Raw genomic sequence first — 19,672 nt, forward strand, 5'->3', positions numbered from 1 at the left:
TCTCTCTCTCTCTCTCTCTCTCTCACACACACACACACACACACACACAGACACCATGTCTCACAGACACTTTGAGTTTCCCGCAACAACTCCTCTAGCTTTTGAATATTTTTCTGGATGTCTGACCAAAAGTTAGTTGTGAAGTGCACCCTCAGTAGCCCTTCAGCTACTAGCCCTTCTGACACGAAGCATAATCTGATTCCTCCTGACTGTAAGGCTGTTTTTCATTGACATTTTATCATTTTTGTATCCTTTCCTCGCGTCCGAGGATTGTACTTCCAGTCTCGTAACATGTTTCCTAAAGGGCTGTCCGTTGGAATGCGGTCCTCGGACATCCCTTTAGTTTCTTCTTCTACACTTAAATCACTATTGTTATTTCCCATTTCAATACTCGGCCGTTTCTTTATGTAATTTAATTAACCTTACTGAGGTCCAGTGTCACCTTCTTCAGCACCTACTTCAGGGTCCTGACATTCACATGGGGGATTTCCCCTCTTAACAACCAGTCTAAAGCTGGGTGGTTGAATCAGGTAGGCACCTCACTCTTCAAATTAAATACCTTAATTTATGTGTTGCCAATTCCCCATACTTCTCGTATGTGCCCGACCACCTAAGGTCGTGTACCCTCAGCAGCCCTTCAGTCGCCTTCTGACACGGGCTGTTTTTCCATGGACATATGCTTAATTTAATATCGCCAATTCCCCATACATTCCGTATGTCCCGACCACCTAAGGTCGTCCCGACCACCTAAGGTCATCCCGACCACCAAAGTATTACTTAAAGGTCCCTTTTCGTACCTTGGTCTGTGCACAAGAGTTACCTGGTCGAATTCGCACATCCTTATCCCGCGGCAATACCCGGTCGCCTACCCGACCGAACTTCCTGCTGTGTGTCAGTGCGCCCTGTTCTGCGGCAATACCCGGCAACCAGTACCGTTGCCAATCCCGGTCGCTTACCCGACAGAACTTCCCGCCGCATGTTTGTGCGCCCTGTCCCGCAGCAATTCCCCGGATATATCCACCTGGCAACTGTGACAACTGCTACCTACCCTGGTTGATCGGGTTCGCCTAACCTGGTCTGCGATCCCCGGATATATCCAACTGGCACCGGATACGTGGACACATCCACCTGGCAGCAAATACCGCTGGCAACCCCGGTCGCCGGTTACCCAGATATATCCAACCGGCAGCAAATAACGCTACCTACCCCGGTCGCTGGCTACGTGGACACACCCGAACGTATCCACCTGGTAGCAACTACCAGAACTCCGGTTCCCCAGATCCCCGGATATATCCACCTGGCAGCAACTACCATTGCCAGCCACCTGGATACATCCACCTAGCAACAGTATCAACGGCTACCCACCCTGGCTGACTGGATTAGTCTATTCCAGTAACCAGTACCCTGGTTCCCCGGATCCCTGGATATATCCGAATGACAGCAAATACCGCTGGCTACCCCGGTCGCCCGGATAAATCTTTTAAGACCTTTCTTGCCCCAGTCTTGTGTACACAAGAATCACTCAACCGGACCCGCCGCGTCTCAACCCGTCTTGTTTCCAGGGTCTCTCAGTCCGGATCACGCTCGCCCAAAGCTGCTGCGGCAAAGAGGGAAACTAAAGACCGCCGAAATCAGCGAGGTGCACCTTCTTCGTTTTCCCAACAATTGCCGAGCGACCGGAGCATGGGATTCCAGGACGAGCACCCAAATCTGTTAGAAACAAAATCAATAAAATTTAGACGAGACCACCAAAACTGAAAACAAGACAATTTATTACGAACTTGCAAGCATGGGCCTCAATTGCATAAGCACATGAAGCAAATTAGAACTTAGGTCAGTGTACAATTATACCCTTTGAGCTGAGTGAGGTCATCTCTCCTGACTCCTAATTACCCAATCTTTCTTACTATTTCGCCTCTACCCATCTATGCTCCATGTCCATTGCCCCTTTCTTTCCAAGTTGGCAATTTCCCCCTTGCACGTGCTGTCATAAGGCTAAGCTCTTATCTCGATGTTCCCCTTTGTAACTTCTGTCATTATCCATAGGTACATTCCATTCTTGTACATACATCTTAACAATGTATCTTTTTCGTGCTTCGCTTATATGTTTCAGTAATCTTAGCTTTTTGCTGAAACTGTTGTTTTAAACATTATGGTAAAAGGAATTATTTTCTTTCATAAATCTACATTAAAGTTAGTACTTAATTATCCATAATTATGCACTGAAAAGTAGAGATACTCTTCCCTAAATACCTGCAGAGTTAATAGTTCTCTTGCTGTACTCCTTTTCAAGTGTTGTTTTCTATATTTGCAAAAACAACGCTTTACCCCATTTCTAACATTACCTTCCAACAACACTTGATGCGCTGAGTTCTTTTGTTAAAATATGTAGTTTCAATCTTTTTCCCTTTTAATTGAATATAGGCATCATTGACAAGTATTTGTTGTTCAGCCTCAATTTCCCTTGAAGTGAATGACTTACAAATCCTTGTCAGAAGGCAGTTAAGACAATGTGGGAGGCTGTGTAGTGGTAATGTCACTGGAACAGTCGTTCAGAGCCCCAGGCAAATGTTCTGGTACACAGGTTCAAATACCAGTGTGGAGGTGGTGAAGTTTGAATTCAACTAAAATCTCAAATAATTGGAAGTGCAGGCTAATGACAATCATGTAACCCATGTCAGTTGTCATTAAAAGTCTATCTGGTTCATGAATGTCCTTCAGGGAAGGATGTCTGCCATCTTTACCTAGTCTGGCCAACGTACAACTCCAAACCTCAGAGCAACATGGTTGACTGTTAACTGCCATATGGGTAATTAGAGAGATGCAATAAACACAGACCTAGCAAATGATGCCCACATCAGGTAATATATACTGTGGATGTGGAGATACACTTGGGCCAGACCCAATGAGGATGGCAGATTTCTTTCCCCAAAAGACATCACTGAACTTAACGGATGGTTCATGGCAATCGATGATAGTTTCAAGGCACCATTATTAAACCCAGCTTTTATATTGATTTGCTGAGAGAGACTGAAAATAACTGAGTGGTCCAGCACTAATTTCTGTGGGTCTTCACAGTAAGAGGCTGCCAATTGAAACAACCATGCTCCCTGTTTTCTGACTTTTAACTATCTTTTGTGCAAGGTCATATATGTGCCCTTATTCATTGAAACTCCATGCATACGTCCCCCACTGGTTCCTTTTTATCTCCCTTGCTAGATACAGCCTTCAAAAATTAGATGGTGAACACAATTCCCCTTTTATGAAACCATAATTACTGCATCTTCGTATTTCTAAGTGCCCTCTTGTGAATGCCTTCATGATAGAGTCCAACAGTTTCTGGCAAATGATGTCTGGTTAACTGGGTTGTAGTTGACTGTTTTGTTCCCCACTTTTCTTGAAAATTGTCATTAGATTTTCTACCTTTCCATTGACTGGAACCTCTCCAAATCTCAGGTACTTTGTAAGATCTCATGTTGTCTCCCACATCAATTTGTATTAGTGTTCTGTGAGGCAGACAGATTTTTAATAAATTCGATGCAATAAATCGCCTTGTCGACTCTTCCTGCATCAAGAAGACAACAATATTATTTATCTACCTTACTTCAAAACTGTCACAGAGATTTAGTTTCAAAATGTTCTTTTTGGGTTTCAAAATATTAACAAAGTTTTCTGCTATCTACAAAAGCGGAACAGAAAAATAATTTGTGAACATTTTGAATGCAGCCTGAGGAATACCACTGGGGAAATAACTTCAATGCTTTACTTCATACAAGCTTACTGCCAAAGCTTGATTACAGATAGACATTTCAGACTAATATCTCGTAGATTGATCATTGGGTGTGGATAATGTTGCTGATGTATTATAATAGCAAGTGACTGTAGTAACCTTACTCCAGAAGCACATGGATGAGAAAAAGATTAAACTCCTGGACATACATTGGTATGCAGGGAAGAAAATGCATGATGATGGAACAGAGTATTTCCAAGTTCACAGAATTCTTCGAACAAATCTTTTTATTTCTTGAGTCCAGTGAAGAGTTTCCATCCTCAATGAGTTAAGAAGTGGAGAATATTTTAATATTAATAAACTTTCAAGATTAAGAGTTGTTTTTTTTGAAACTCAATTTAAAAGTAAAATGCAGTTATATGCGTCCATAGAAAATGAGTTTTGCCACAGTGCAGCTGTTATCTTATGAATACATTTATATTACTGAGCCATAAAAGCATGCATAAAAGGTCACCTGTGTAAAATGGAAATCATAGATATGATGCTGAACACTTCTTGAAATCCATTATCTATCTTTATAGCTGAGTCCCCGAGTTGTTATCAAATGTCGAACAAGTCCAGATTTCATTTGTGGCATTTCATTAAATGGTTCAATAAACTTAACTTTCAATGATGGTAAACTCATTCTCCTTACTATCCTAATGGCTAAGAGATGAAGGCTCCATCTCTGAGCTGCACAGAGCAAGAAAATCATACTTTCAGCCTTCAGGCTATACCGTTCACTGCTGTTAGTTGAGTGTTGTAACCTAGATTGTTCACATTTTCTCTGGGTTATGGTCACAAACATGGGCTAGGGCACAGCCAATTACTGAATGGTGATTTCACAGTATATGGGGTTAGACACCATATGAACTCAGTTGTGATATCCTCCCACAACTGGATAATTTACTGTCTTACAATCACACTTGCGTTATGATCATGGGCATGCAGAGTGGCTGCTGTTGTGGAAACCAATTTTTAGCAGTATATGAGAAAGAAACAACAGTGGTAGAACATTCCAAGTCAGGGCTCAAAACACCTGGGAAAGAAGTTAGAAGTGTAAAGAATGAGAAAGACTGTGGTGTTTATATCTTGTCTTTACATGTCAAAACAGAACAACACCCTGTTACAAAACCCACCTGATGTTTATTCCGCTTCATTACAATAAGATGTCTGACATTAATTAGAATGTGTTGTAAACCTTTTTTCCTCACAAAATATCAAATTAGCTGGTGGTGGGATTTCAGATGACACCTCAAAACTAACATTGGGAGGTGGCTTCTTTCCCAGCCTCTGTAACTGACTGATGAAGCTTCTTTCTCTGCTGGCAGTTGTGTGGAGGAGTACAGACTGGCAGCAGATGGTAAATCTTGTGTGCTGCTGTCAGAGACATGTGAGGGCGCAAAATGTCAGAAGCTTGATGCCAAACTGAACGACACACTCTTCGTAGAGATGCTGCACGGCTACAACAACAAGTCGCAACAGGTCAATCAGGGTCAGGTTTTCCAGATGACCTTTCGGTGAGTACAACCTTTAAAATGCCTACTTTATACTAAACATGTTTGAAGATTATTCTACCGGTCAATTCATATTTACATATTTCTTACTCCCACATAATAAGACCCCATTTTACCAACAACTCTGCCGATGCTGATGTTTGAGACCTTATAATGTAGGTTCATCCATTGAGACCTTATAATGTAGGTTCATCCATTGACAGAAGCGTAACTCGAGTTATTCAACTCTTCTGACAGAAACGTGCAGTTTTGAGATGTCATGAACTCACACAGGCTTAAGTGTTTTTTTTTAAATTGTGTAATGAGAGTATACTAGCCTTTGCTTGATTTTGGAGAAGAGAGAAACTGTGATAGTTGATCTGTCAGTATTTCTTTCTTCGGTCAGTGAAATCCAATGAAATGAAAGAGATTTAATTAGCCTGATGTATCTATCTACTTCAGAAGAACATTGAATCAGTTCATTACTTCCAGGGAAAATTATTTAGAAGAGCAGGTGAAAATAACAGTTGTGGGAGAGCTTTTCATCCACCACAGTATAGTATGGAAGTAAATTTATCATATGTATGTGTGGAAAGTGAGCACTGGGCATTTACTTTGACCAATATGTCTTTGGAGCTGACTTAATCCTATCCTAGAGGAGATAGTGAGGTCTGCAGATGCTGGAGATCAGAGCTGAAAATGTGTTGCTGGAAAAGCGCAGCAGGTCAGGCAGCATCCAGGGAACAGGAGAATCGACGTTTCGGGCATAAGCCCTTCTTCAGGAATGAGGACAAACTTTCTTCATTCCTGAAGAAGGGCTTATGCCCAAAACGTCGATTCTCCTGTTCCCTGGATGCTGCCTGACCTGCTTCGCTTTTTCAGCAACACATTTTCAGCTTAATCCTATCCTATTCCATATTATCATCCTCTGCCATTTATAGAAGCAAAGGTTCCAGAAGACAATCTCCCAGTTTATTCTCATCTTTCCTTGGGATGCAGAAGATTGTTTCCCTGTCTGAAATAGGTACCTCAGCACAGTCTTGGTACAGAATCTGCCAGAATGCATACTCTGCAGCTTAATACTTATGCATCAGTTACATGGCCGACAGGTGAGACTGGAGTACAGTATACAGGATTAGCTCTCTTCTTTAAGGAAGGATGCAAATGCATTGGAAGCAGTCAGAGAAGTTTATTGGTCTAATACCTGAAATAGGTGCATTGTATTGTTGGAAAGATGGATAGTCTAGGCTGATATCTGCTGGAATTTACAAGAGTACAAGGCAATTAGATTGGTATAATTAAAATCCTAGGGAGTGTTGATGAGATAGATATAGAAAACATGATTCCTCTTGTAGGAGAAACTAAATCAAGGGTCTATTATTTAAGACAGCAATTAGGAGAAACACTTTCTCTCCAGAGGATCATGGGTCTTTGGAACTCTACCTCAGAAGGCCATGAATCTTTGAATGTTTTTTAAACTAGAGATGGATGCATTTTTGGTAAACAAGGGGATGAAAGTTTGAAAATGGTAGGTGAGGTAGTGTAGGGGAGACAATGGCAGGGTGGTATTATCACTGGATTGTTAATCCAGAGACCGAGGGAATAGAATCCTGGCACAGCAGATGGTGAAATTTGAATTCAATAAAAATCTGGACGTACGAGTCTAATGATGACCATGAATCCATTGTCGATTGTTGGAGAAACCCAGCTGGTTCAGTAATGTCCTTTTAGTGAAGGAAAGTGACATCATTACCTGGTTTGGACTACATGTGACTCTAGACCCACAGCAATATGGTTAATTCTTAACTGCCCTCTGGGATTGGCAGTAAATGCTGGCCTACCCATCCCATGAATGAATTAAAAAAAACACAGTGAGAATGTTGTCTTGAGTTTCCTATCAGATTAGCCATGATCTTATTAGCTTGTGAAGCAGGTTGAAGAAACCACATATCCTGCTGCTTTGAGTTCATATTTATCTCATCAGTGAGTACATTAACCTATTCAGACAGTGCGGTAGTATTAGTTACACCTTCTTATTTTGTTTTCTCAATCTCCAGACGATGCTCAGGTCCTAACTTTGCATATGGATGAGAGACATAGAGACCATCATTCTTAAAAATCACCAATCATTGTAATATTAATATTAATATATTACAGTACATACTAAAATATAATATAGATTATAAATAATTTTTGTCTCTTATTTATTGACTTAATTTAACCTCACTTTTGGGCTGTTTATATTTTCTTTACCCAGTTCAGCTTTAACTGTCTAGTTTTCAAAATGTTCTCCTTTCTCTCTTACTTCTTGTGGTAGCCGTAATACTGGTAATTAATGGCAAGGAGCTTATGATGCATGTGATTATAGTGCAATCTCACCATACAAACCTTTAGCATTTGTTTACCACATCAGAAAGAAAGGCAATGTTAATGAGTATATAGATCTGACTACAGCTCACTAAATACTGCTGTTAGCATTCTGTAAAGGCATCTGCTTATTTTTCAACCCAAGGTGCAATTTTTCTTTCAAACTGCAACTGGGAAATTACAACCGGTATTTACTCAACTTTTTTAGAACTAATGTAAAACATTTTTCTGTATGAAATCAATATAGACACCAACAGGAGCAACAGAAAAAATCCAGATAGTTTGTCAAAACAGTACTGTCTATTTTTATTCACCTCTTGAACATTTACTTTGCAATGTCAGAAGGAACAAATTCAATGCGTAGGCCTAAACTACAGCCTAATGGAGATAGTGGCAGCTTAATAATGTGAAGTTATCTCCAAAAGTGCTCTGAAAGCTAGTGCTTTCAACTAAACCTGTTGGACTATAACTTGGTGTTGTGTGATTTTTAACTTTGCACACCCCAGTCCAACTCCGGCATCTCCAAATCATAATAACGTGAATACTGTATAGGCAGCAAAATCTATTTTTTTTTCCATTTGTTCATCGTAGTCTGTAGTAATTAAAGTATCCATTAAGAAATTGCATATATGTTACACGGGAGTATGGTGAGTCTTAGGTGTGCGTATCAAGTATCTGCAGTCGTCTTCATGTGCGTTATAAAACAGAACCCTGAATACCAATCAAGAAAGCAGCACATTTTAACTTGCAAGAATTCCAAAATGGTCTGGTAAGTAAAATGAAGTCACTGAGTGAGTTTTCTCCTCTAAGCAGTAGGTGAATTCAACATTCTTTCACTTGCTTTATAGGGAAAAATCTATTAAAGAGCATGAAAGCCTAAAACAGCAAACACAAACATTGGATTTATGAAACTCCCCCTTGTCCTCTTGCCCCATTTGTCACACTCCTTATCACCGCTGGCCTTCTCTTGTCAGGATAAAAGCAATTTCTACGCACATTTTTTTTCTGGCCAAACCCCATTAAAAAGATGATCACATCCATCTAGAGTGAGCTGTTTGCAACATATGTGGAAATTCAGAGTGAGCTGCAGTATCACTCCATTGGCCCCAGCATGCAGTTTAGTTTATCCCTAGTGTTCATGTCTAGAAGCAAGCAGTCAAAATATCAGTCAGAAAGTTGTCCTGAGGGAGAACTTGTGGGGAAATAAATGTATTGATGTAACTTGGAAATGGCTGAACGTGCAGGGAATATATTTGGCACAGTCACGTATTTGAAATCAGTTGTAGTCACAACTGAGATGCTTTATTGCCATTTGAAGCAGGGAGTCAAATGGTACGTTATCACCTCATGAATATAAATCAAACTGGGTAAGATAAACAGGGCCAGTGCCTGTGAAATTATTGGATTAACCTTGCAATTCTAAGCTTGCGAGGAAGAAATGAGCCGATTGCACCACTTTGTTCTGTTAGAAATACATGTCTGTGATTGAGCAGGTTTTACGTGTGGAGAGGGAAACATTGCTTGCGTTCTGCTGTGGTACCATTTGGGGTGGCATGGTGGCACAATGGTTAGCACTGGTATTTCACAGAGCCAGGGACCTAGGTTTGATTGCAGCCTTGGACGACTGTCTGTATGCAGTTTGCAAATTTTCCCTGTGCCAGCGTGGGTTTCTGCTGGATGGTCCACTTTCCTCCCACAATCCAAAGCTGTGCAGGCTGGGAAAATTGGCCATGTCAATTTGCCCTGTATTGTCCAGAGGTACGCAGCCTCGATATATTAACCGTGGGAAATGAAGGGTTATGGGGTTAGGGTGGGTCTGATTGGGATGTTCTTTGGAGGGTCAGTGCAGACTCGATAGGCCAAATGGCCTCTTTCTGCATTGTGAGGATTCTATGATTAGCTTGTTGTTGATTGGAAATATTGACAAAATACAGTGAATTCACCTTGTTCAATATTTTTAAGGATGTTTCATTTTCATTTGTGCCAGGCTGCATCTGCTCAGTGCTTTGTGTTGTTCTTTGTGCTAAAGGAGAATACAACTCAAATGAGATTTTGCTTTTTGAGACAGGATACTGACATCTGGGTTAAATGAGGACATCAAAATCATGCACGTTGGGATGATCACCTGGCACTGATTTTCCCTGTATTGACTAATAAATGGTGTAAGGGTGCACTTGGCACTCAAGTCAAGGACTGTGGATGGGCGCTTTAAGCTGGAGTGTTGTATGAAAACAGTTAGGACATGAAAGAGTTAATTGACATTATGATGTCTGCTCCATCTGTTATGAAATAACAGCCTGATTCTGGGAGGGCACATGCACACGTGCGCACACACACACTGGCCCCTTCTCCCACAGCACCTTCCCATGCAATCGTGGAAGATGCAATGCTTGCCCATTTACTTTCTCCCTTCTCACTATCTAAGGCTTCAGGAACATCTTACAGTTGAAGCAGCGATTTACCTGAACTTCACTCAATCTTTTCTGCTATATCCTCTGTTCACAATGTGGTCTCCTCAACACTGGAGAGATGAAATGCAGACTGGGCAACCATTTAGCAGAACACCTACATTCTGTCTGCAAAAAATAGCTTCCACTTGCCTGCCATTGCCATGTTCCCTGGCCAACATCTCTGTCTCAGGCTTGTTACACAGCTCAGTGAGGCTGTCAGCGCAAGCTGGAAGAACAGCATCTCATTTTCCACTTGGGGACCCTGCAGCCTTTCAGATGCAATATCGAGTTCCACAATTCTACAGACCACACGCTACAGGCCTGTCATGGCACAGGCTGCTTTCAGCAGAGTCAATCCATTTTCACGTACTTATGATACCATTATCAGCTTTACTTTACTCTGAGTATACGTTCAGCCAACCCTTTGTCTCCCAATTCTCATTGTCTCTCTCTTTCTGAGCTCCATCTCCACCTATCCATTCACACCTTCCACCCCAGACATCTTCAGCATAAATATCACCTCTTCTAGTTACTATTAGTCTGAAGAAGATGGGACTTCAAATGTTAACTATATTTTCTTTCTGCCGATGCTGCCAGACCTATTGTATTTCTCCTGCAATTTGTTTTTGAATCAAACATACGGAGATGGGTCGAGAGCTCAATGTGTGATTAAGGAAAATCGTTTTCCAACCTAATGAACACACCTCTCATTGCCAATGATATTTGGCACAAGTGAAGACTACTTTTCCCAGTGCATTATCAGCTTTGTCTTGGGGCTGTTTATGTAGTGATAGTATCCTTATCTTTGAGCCAGGAGGCCTCTGTTCAGGTCCCACCTATTAAAAAGGTGTATCATAACACCGTTGAACAGTTTGTGTCGAAAAATAGGTGCCAACTTTCCCTTCAGCTGCCAGACTCCATCTTGGAAATTTCCAACAACAAAACATTTTGCTTCTGACCTCTTCTGAAACATTGTTTAAAATCTATCTCTTTGGCTCAAGGATACTTGTATTGACGTCTCCTAACATTTGGTGTCATTTGTGTTTGGTTACAGAAACACAAATTGAATTTATGGAGCAAGTTTACTTTAGTATGTGTTGCAAGGCATCTTGCAAATTGACTGAAAAGTTATCACACGGAAGTTCACAGTGAAACAAGTGGTTGTGTCCGCTTGTGGTGAAACTCAGCAACATTGTAATTATTGCCTGTCATACCCTGTTACTTACGTCTTTTCAGAGTTGCTTTCAATTTGATAAAGGAGAGAGTTACTAGGGTTCTTCCCAAATTTCGTTACTAAACACAGGCACACTGTTGAATTTAAAGAAGAGATGAATAGAAATGTTCAATATCATGAGTGGGTGAGATAGAATAAATAAAGCTGAACTATTTCCATTAGTAGAAGAGCCAATAGCTGAAGGACAGAAATTTACAGCAAAAGCACAAGTCGTATCATGAGCATTTTTTTTAACATAGCAAATTGTTGTGAACTGAAATGCGCTCAAAAGAGAAAAAGATAAATACTTGACCGACAATAAATACAGGGCAGAGAGCAGAGAAATGGGATTAATTCAGTAGTTCTTTTCAAGGGACTGTGTGGCCTTCTGTGCTACACTGTGAAATCAGAAATATAGGGATTCAAGGGGCAAACTGTTTGCTGATTAAAGTCATACCAATTACAGGGGAAAGTGGATGAGATTGTTGGAGGACATTCATCACAGCCCAGACTATCACCACAGTAGTTCTTCAGAGTATGTGTAAAGCTTCAGCTTCTTCATCAATGACCTTGATAAGTGAGATGTAACATTCACCACATACAGGCAATGATCACCTCCAACAAGAAGGAGACTGTCCATCTTCACTTGGCATTCAATGCTATAATCATTGCCCCGTTACCATCCCCCCCCCCCCCCACCCCCATCCTTAGGGGTCACCGTCGTCTCACCTCTGGAGTCCCCAAAACCATCTGCAAAAATAGTACATCCGGAATGTGCTAGAATACTTTCCTTTTTTTGCCTGGAAGAATAGAGCTTCAACAGCACTCCCTCCACCTCCAGAGCACGGAAGTGGAAGCATGGGGCTTCTATAAGAGGCAGTGCAGCAACTTGTCAAGCCTCCAAAGACAGCCTAGCTCCTTTGTTCCCATGAGAGAACAAATAACTGTGTACCAAAATATGCTCACAATAGAGTATCTACAGTCTCTTGGGCAGCTAAGTCAAAATTTCATAACCCTACTGAGTGAATGAAATACCCTCATCTCATTCTCTTCATCTCAGTTCGAAGTGATTGTCCCTTTTATATTGAGTCCCTGTGTTCTGCGTTCTCCAACAAGGGAAAGCACTTCTCAGTGTCTATCATGTCAAGTCATTAAGAATATTTAACTTATCAGTGAAAGTGTCTCTCCTTCTTCTAAATGGCAGTGAGTATATTCCTAACTGAGTCAGTTTCTCAACATAGGACACCCACTTCACCCCAGAAACCAGGTGAACCTTCTCTGGACCATATCCAATGCAAGTATGCATTTCCTTAAACAATGAAACTAAAACTGTCACAGGAGTCCAGGTATTATCTCAATTAAATCCAATTCTAGCAAGATTTCTTTATTCAGGTATTTATGGTAAAAGCTAACATGTCTCTTATCATCCTGATTGCTTGCTGAAGCTGCTCACTAACTTTGTGTCCCCTGTATGATTACATCCAAGAGTCTCTAAATATCAACCTTTAGAAATTTCATGCCTTTTAAAAGCACAGGTCGTTCTTCTATAACACACATTTTGATTAGATTAGATTAGATTAGATTACAGTGTGGAAACAGGCCCTTCGGCCCAACAAGTCCACACCGACCCGCCGAAGCGAAACCCACCCATAACCCTACATTTACCCCTTACCTAACACTACGGGCAATTTAGCATGGCCAATTCACCTGACCCTGCACATCTTTGGACTGTGGGAGGAAACCGGAGCACCCGGAGGAAACCCACGCAGACACGGGGAGAACGTGCAAACTCCACACAGTCAGTCGCCTGAGGCGGGAATTGAACCCGGGTCTCTGGCGCTGTGAGGCAGCAGTGCTAACCACTGTGCCACCGTGCCGCCCACCCATTTTGTTAATGCGAATTCACTGTAATGTGATTGGCAAACCTTTAAAGCATGTATGGGTTATAACGTGCTTCCAGACCCATTAGTTTAAATGGTGCTGCCATTATGCAATTTTCTTATAACACAGGATTGCATGAGAATAGAACTGCCACATCAGAGCAGAACTGATTATAATCTACTTTTCTAGATGTAGGTTTGCTCGCTGAGCTGGAAGGTTCATTTCCAGACGTTTCGTCAACCTACTAGGTAACATCTTCAGTGGGCCTCCAGGTGAAGCACTGTTCATGATTCCTGCTTTCTGTTTATATGTTTGGGTTTCTTTGGGTTGGTGATGTCATTTCCTGTGGTGATGTCATTCCCTGTTCTTTTTCTCAGGGTGGTAGATGGGGTCTAACTCGATGTGTTGGTTGATAGAGTTCTGGTTGGAATGCAATCTACTTATCTGTTGTTACTACTGGACCCCAGGCAAGATTCCCCAATTTGTTAATGACTCAGAATGAGTGAGGGTCTCACTTCTGTTGTCCTATTAGCAAGCTGACTTCTTGCATTCAGAAGGAGGAAGATTCACCTGCAACATAGGTTGACTAGAGGGTAGTTCTTTGACTTTAACCTTCACAGCACACTCAAGCTCGAATACAGTTGGTCCATATGTGAACACAAGTCCCACAAACAAATTCACGTGGTGTTGAAACTGACTTGTCTTTGTGCATTCTTCAAAGGAAAAAACATAATAAGTGCTTACGGTTAGGGACACAATCTGTAGGAGGTGGATTGTTGTTGAGCAGGATGTCTTCAGTCCCTCAATATTTTTATAGTCACAAGAGATCACAGCCCAAACTGATTGAAGTTTCTTTGACAATTTAGGTGTTAATCCTATTAGTCCCACTCAGAGGATTTTATATTTGCAGTTATCTTGTATTTCCAGCAGTCCTCTTGTTAAAAAACATGTTCTAAAATTAATTTAAACATATCCACAGTACTTCAGGTTTCTGAAACATCATTATGACATTATATGTACCAACCTCACATTTGCCCATATTATATTCAATCTACCCCACATAAATCCAGGAATCTTAATATAGGTTGTACAAAGGATACTTTCTTTTTTCAAATTGACTAGCAGAAGGATCCTTCTCTTGCGTCTTCTAAAGAAAACACAAAATCACGTACTGACAATCAGAAAGCTGAATTTGTTTCCCTTGTGGAAATTTATGCTCTAACATTGTAAGACCTATAACTTTATTAGTCAAGGAGATGAGATTCGCTGTGATGTAATTGATAGTACCTGTGTTACCTCTACCATGCTGTCACAGATGCAGTGCTTTTGAATTCCACTCTTAGTTCTGTTGGGTTTCTCCTATGCTGGTAGAAATCAAGCGTCAAGATAGAGAGATCTTGATGAGTGAATTTTGAGGTAATAAAATTAACATTAGTTGCATCTTATGCAAACATTAGATTTGAATAAAATGTGCAAACAGAGCACATAATCAGACAAATTAATAAAAGGTTTTGACAGCTATGAGGTACTTAGGTAAAGCAAGTTGGACATTATACAAACAAGCGCTAAAGTCGTATTGTAATGAGGTGCATAAGTAGCGACTAGAAATTTAGTGAAGTCTACTATGAATAAATTCATGGATTAAATGGATTGAATTTATTTTTCTGACAGTATTGATTCCTGAACATTATCTTTAAATTAGGCCTCATTAATACATTGTGAAGATGAACAATTTGAAGACGTCAAGTTGTACTGAGTCTGATGATTTCATGGATATAATACCCACCCACTGATGCAAAAATAAAAGTTGTATTACAAAGGCAAGTGGTCTGCTGATTTCAAAGCAACTACTGAAGGCCTGGGGGCAGGTGGGACCTATTGTGGTAGAACTTTACCTAGAAATGTACATGATACACTCAATAGAATCAGCCACTGGTTTTACACACCCCATGATTGCAGTTGAAGTCAATGAAGCACAAGGTAAGTGGTGCCTAAAATTGACAGCCAATAATTGTGCTACTTCCCTGGGACAAATTTGACCTCCAATTACTCATTATGCAAGCAAATCCAATGGAAAGTAATTTCCTTCTTGATTTTAATTTGTAATGTTTATTAGGAAGCAGTTTGGCACCATGATTCTGTGATAAGTTTAAGAGGAGCCGTAACACTTAATGCCTTGGTTTTGTTTATTCATTTGTGGGACTCGGGCATCGCTGGCTGGGCCAGCATTGGTAGCCCATCCCTATTTGCCCTTGAGAAGGTGGTGGTGACGTGCCTTCTTGAATCGCTGTGGTCCACTTGCTGTGGGTTGAACACAATGCAGGTTGGGAGGGAGTTCCAGGATTTTGACTCTGAAGGCACAGCAGTCTATTTCCAAGTCAGGTGAGTGATTTGTAAGGGAACTTGCAGGTTGTGGTGTTCCCAAGTACCTGCTGCCCTTGTCTATCTAGATGGAAGTGATCGTGGGTTTGGAAGGTGCTGTCTAAGGACCTTTGGTGAATTTCTGCAGTGCACCTTGTAGATAGTACACACTGCTGCTACTGAGCACAGGTGGAAGAGGGATTGAATGTTTGTAAATGTGGTGCCAATCAAGTGGGTTGGTTTTTCCCAAATGATGTCAAGCTTCTTGAGCGTTATTGGAGCTGCACCCATCCAGGCAAGTGGGGAGTATTCCTGACTTGTGCTTTGTAGATGGTAGATAGACTCTGGAGTGTCAGGAAGTGAGTTGCTCGTCGCGGTATCCCTAGTCTCTGCCCTGCTCTCGTATCCACTGTGTTTGTGTGGCATGAATGTTACTTATCACTTGGCAGCCCAAGCCTGGCTATTGTCCAGATCTTGTTGCATTTGAGCAAGGACTGCTTCAGTATTGTGCTGAACATTGTGCTATCATCAGCAAACATCATCACTCCTGACAGTATGACAGAGGGAAGGTCATTGATGAAGCAGCTGAAGATTGTTGAGCCGAGGACACTACCCTGATGTCTCCTGCAGAGTAGTCCTGGAGTTGAGATGACTGACCCTCCGCAACCACAACCATCTTCCTTTGTGCGTGGTATGACTCTAAGTGTTTGCACCCTGATCCCTATTGATTCCAGTTTAGCCAGGGCTCCTTGATGCCATACTCTGTCAAATACCGCCTTGATGTCAAGGGCTGTCACTCTCACCTCACCTCTGGAGTTCCGCTCTTTTGTCTATGTTTGAGCCAAGGCTATAATGAGATCAGGAGCTGAGTGAGCCTGGCGGAACCCAAACTGGGCGTCTCTGAGCAGGTTGTTGCTTAGCAGATGCTGCTTGATAGCACTGTTGATAACCCCTTCCATCACATTAGTGATGATGGAGAGTAGACTGAAATGGTGGTGATTGGCAAGGTTGAATTTGTCCTGCTTTTTGTGTACAGGACATACCTGGGCAGTCTTCCACATCGTCGGGAAGATGCCAGTGTTGTGATTGTACAGGAAGAGCTTGGCTAGGGGAGCGGCAGGTTCTGGAGCACACATCTTCAGTACTATTGCTGCAATGTTATCAGGCCCTATTGCCTTTGCAGTGTCCAGTGTCTCCAACTATTTATTGATATCACGAGGAGTGAATCAAATTGGCTGGAGACTGGTATCTGTGATGCTGGGGACCACTGGAGGAGCACAAGATGGATCACCCACTCAGCACTTCTGACTGAAGAGTATTGTGAATGCATCAGCCTTATCTTTTGCATTGATGTGCTGGGCTCCTCCATCATTGAGGATGGGGATATTTGTGGAGTCTCCTCCTTCAGTGAGTTGTTTAATTGTCCACCACTGTTCACGACTGGACATGCAAGGACTGCAGAGCTTAGATCTGATGTGTTGGTTATGGGATTGCTTAGCTGTGCCTATCATTTGCTGCTTATGCTGTTTGCCATGTAAATAGTCCTGTTTGGTAGCTTCACCAGGTTTAACACCTCATTTTTAGTTGTGCTTGATGCTGCTTCTGACATGCCCTCCTGCACTCTGCATTGAGCCAGGGTTGATCCCCTGGCTTGACGGTAATAGTTGAGTGGGGTATATGCCAGGCCATGAGGTTGCAGATTGTGTTGGAGTACAGTTCTGCTGCTGTCGATGGCCCACAGCACCTCATGGATGCCCAGTCGTTAGCTGCTAGATCGGTTCAAAGACTATCCCATTTAGCACGGTGATAGTGCCAGTCAACACGATGGAGATTGTTCTCATTGTGAAGGCGGGACTTCATTTCCACAAGGACAGTGTGGTGGTCACTTTTACCTACACGTTCATGGACAGATGCTTCTGCAGTTGCAGATTAGTAAGAATGGGGTCAAGTATGTTCTTTTTCCTTCTGTTGGTTTCTTCACCACCTGGCACAGAGCCAGTCTAGCAGTTATGTCCTTTCAGACTCGACCAGCTTGATCAGTAATGCTGCTGCTGAGCCACTGTTGGTGATGGATATTGAAATCCCCCACCCAAAGACCATTTTGCACTCCTGCCACCCTCAGTGCTTCCTTCAAGTGTTGTTCAACATGGAGGAGTACTAATTCATCAGCCAAAGGATGACAGTATGTGGTAACCAGTAAGAGGTTTCCTTGCCCATTTTTCACCTGAAGCAATGAGACTTCATGGGGTCCAGAGTCTATGTCAAGGACTCCCAGGGCAACTCCTTCCTGCCTATATCTGACTGTTCTGCCATTTCTGCTGCGTCTGCCCTGCCAGTGGGACAGAAAATATCCAGGGATGGTAATGGTGGTGTCTAGGGTGTTATCTGTAAGATATGATTCCGTAAGAATGACATGTCAGGCTGTTGCATGACTAGTTTGTGAGACGGCTATCCCAGTTTCGGCACTAGCCCCCAGATTTTGATAAGGAGAACTTTGCATGGTTGAAAGGGCTGTTTGTGTTTTTGCCATTGTGTTTTCCAGTTCCAAGGTCAATGCCAGGTGGTTCATCTAGTTTCATTTCTTTGTTGTGACTTTTTAGTGAATTATACAACTGAGAGACTTGCGAGGCCATTTTACAAGGTAGTTGAGAGTCAACCACATTGCTGTGGCTCTGGAGTCACATCTAGGCCAGACCAGGTAAGGATGGCAGATTTCCTTCCCTACAAGACATGAGTGAACCAGATGGGTTTTTCCAACAATTGACAATGGTTTCATGGTCATCAGTCAACTCTTAATTCCAGACTTTTTTGTTTGAAAGTTAAAAACACTGAAACCTGAGTAGCACACACTCCACTTCACCAATTGTTGACTTAAAATTGAATGTGTGAAATTTCAGTTTGATGATCAAGTGTCATAAACTTGTAGTGATTTTGTTTTATTTATTCATGGTATGTGGCTATTACTGACTAGCCAGCACTTATTGTCCATCCATAATTGCCCAGAGGGCACTTAAGACTCATCAAAATTGCTGTGGGTCTGGAGTCACATGTGAGGCAGACCAGCAAGGAGTGAAGATTTGCTTCCCTGAACGATATTGGTGATGCAGACTTTTATGAATCTTTTAAATGGGGGTAGAGGGGAATGTATCATTATCAAATCAGTAATGATCTTTTTGAATGACAGGATAGGCTGAAGGGAGGAAGTGCTCCTGATGTGTATGTTCATACCTATGTTTGCGTCTTGGATCATCAACTAATTATGAAATGTAAATTGAATTTTTAGATCAGTCCATGACCCTTGCTATCTCATGGTGATGGTTATATTATGGAGCAAGAATATCAGTTCAGCTCCCTTCTCTCTCTCACACACACACACACACACGGTATTTCTTTTCTCACTCTCTAACTATACATGGTTACATATACTGTTGCATTACATTTAGAGTCCTTCCTATTTAAAACATACCTGAAGTGTAATGTAAAAAGCATCCATTCTATGAACTTTAGTTTTGTGTCACAAGCTTATTTTAGTGCTTTGTTGTATCTGATTGATCTTGGATCCCCACAGTGCAGGTAGAGGCCATTTGACCCATTGAGTTTGCACAAATGCTCCAAAGAGCATCCTATCCCTTCATTTTACTATATGCCACATAGCCTGCACACCTTTTGACTGTAGGGGGAAACCAGAGCACCCAAAGGAAACCCACGCAGACAGTCGCATGAGGTTGGAATTGAACTTGGGTCCCTGGTGCTGTGAGGCAGCAGTGCTAACCGCTGTACCACCAATTGGTTTCATTATGTATTCATGAACTATCAGTGAATAATCACTGAAAAGCTTGGAAATGTTACAAACAAAAATGAGAATGATCAGTCAAAATTGGCAATAACTAAATGGCTCTATGTAATATAAGTGTGAAGGAAATGGTGACCAACAAAATAAATCAAAATGCCATGAAGTTTCTGATGATTTTTTATAAGCTATCTCGTAGTTTTGCTATCAAGTCAGGTGGTCAGGGAGCGGCGGTGGCCCTCACCACCCGACGCCTGGAGGAAGAACGCCTCATCTTCCACTTCGGAACACTTCAATCCCAGGGCATCAATGTGGACTTCACTAGTTTCCTCATTTCCCCTTCCC

The 19,672-nt window shown here is 41.8% G+C and overlaps 1 protein-coding gene across 2 annotated transcripts in view; it reads left to right on the top strand.

Moving 5' to 3' along the window:
• LOC122564758 (astrotactin-2-like) overlaps positions 1 to 19,672 on the top strand; it is a 1,559,828-nt gene that overhangs the window by 866,767 nt on the left and 673,389 nt on the right. For both annotated transcript variants that reach the window (XM_043719930.1, XM_043719929.1), the window contains one exon: positions 5,101 to 5,289. In XM_043719930.1, the coding sequence (XP_043575865.1) occupies positions 5,101 to 5,289 (189 nt within the window). The remainder of the gene's footprint in view (positions 1 to 5,100; positions 5,290 to 19,672) is intronic.

The sequence above is a fragment of the Chiloscyllium plagiosum genome, chromosome 30, assembly GCF_004010195.1.
Source record: "Chiloscyllium plagiosum isolate BGI_BamShark_2017 chromosome 30, ASM401019v2, whole genome shotgun sequence".
NCBI classification, from domain to species: Eukaryota; Metazoa; Chordata; class Chondrichthyes; order Orectolobiformes; family Hemiscylliidae; genus Chiloscyllium; species Chiloscyllium plagiosum.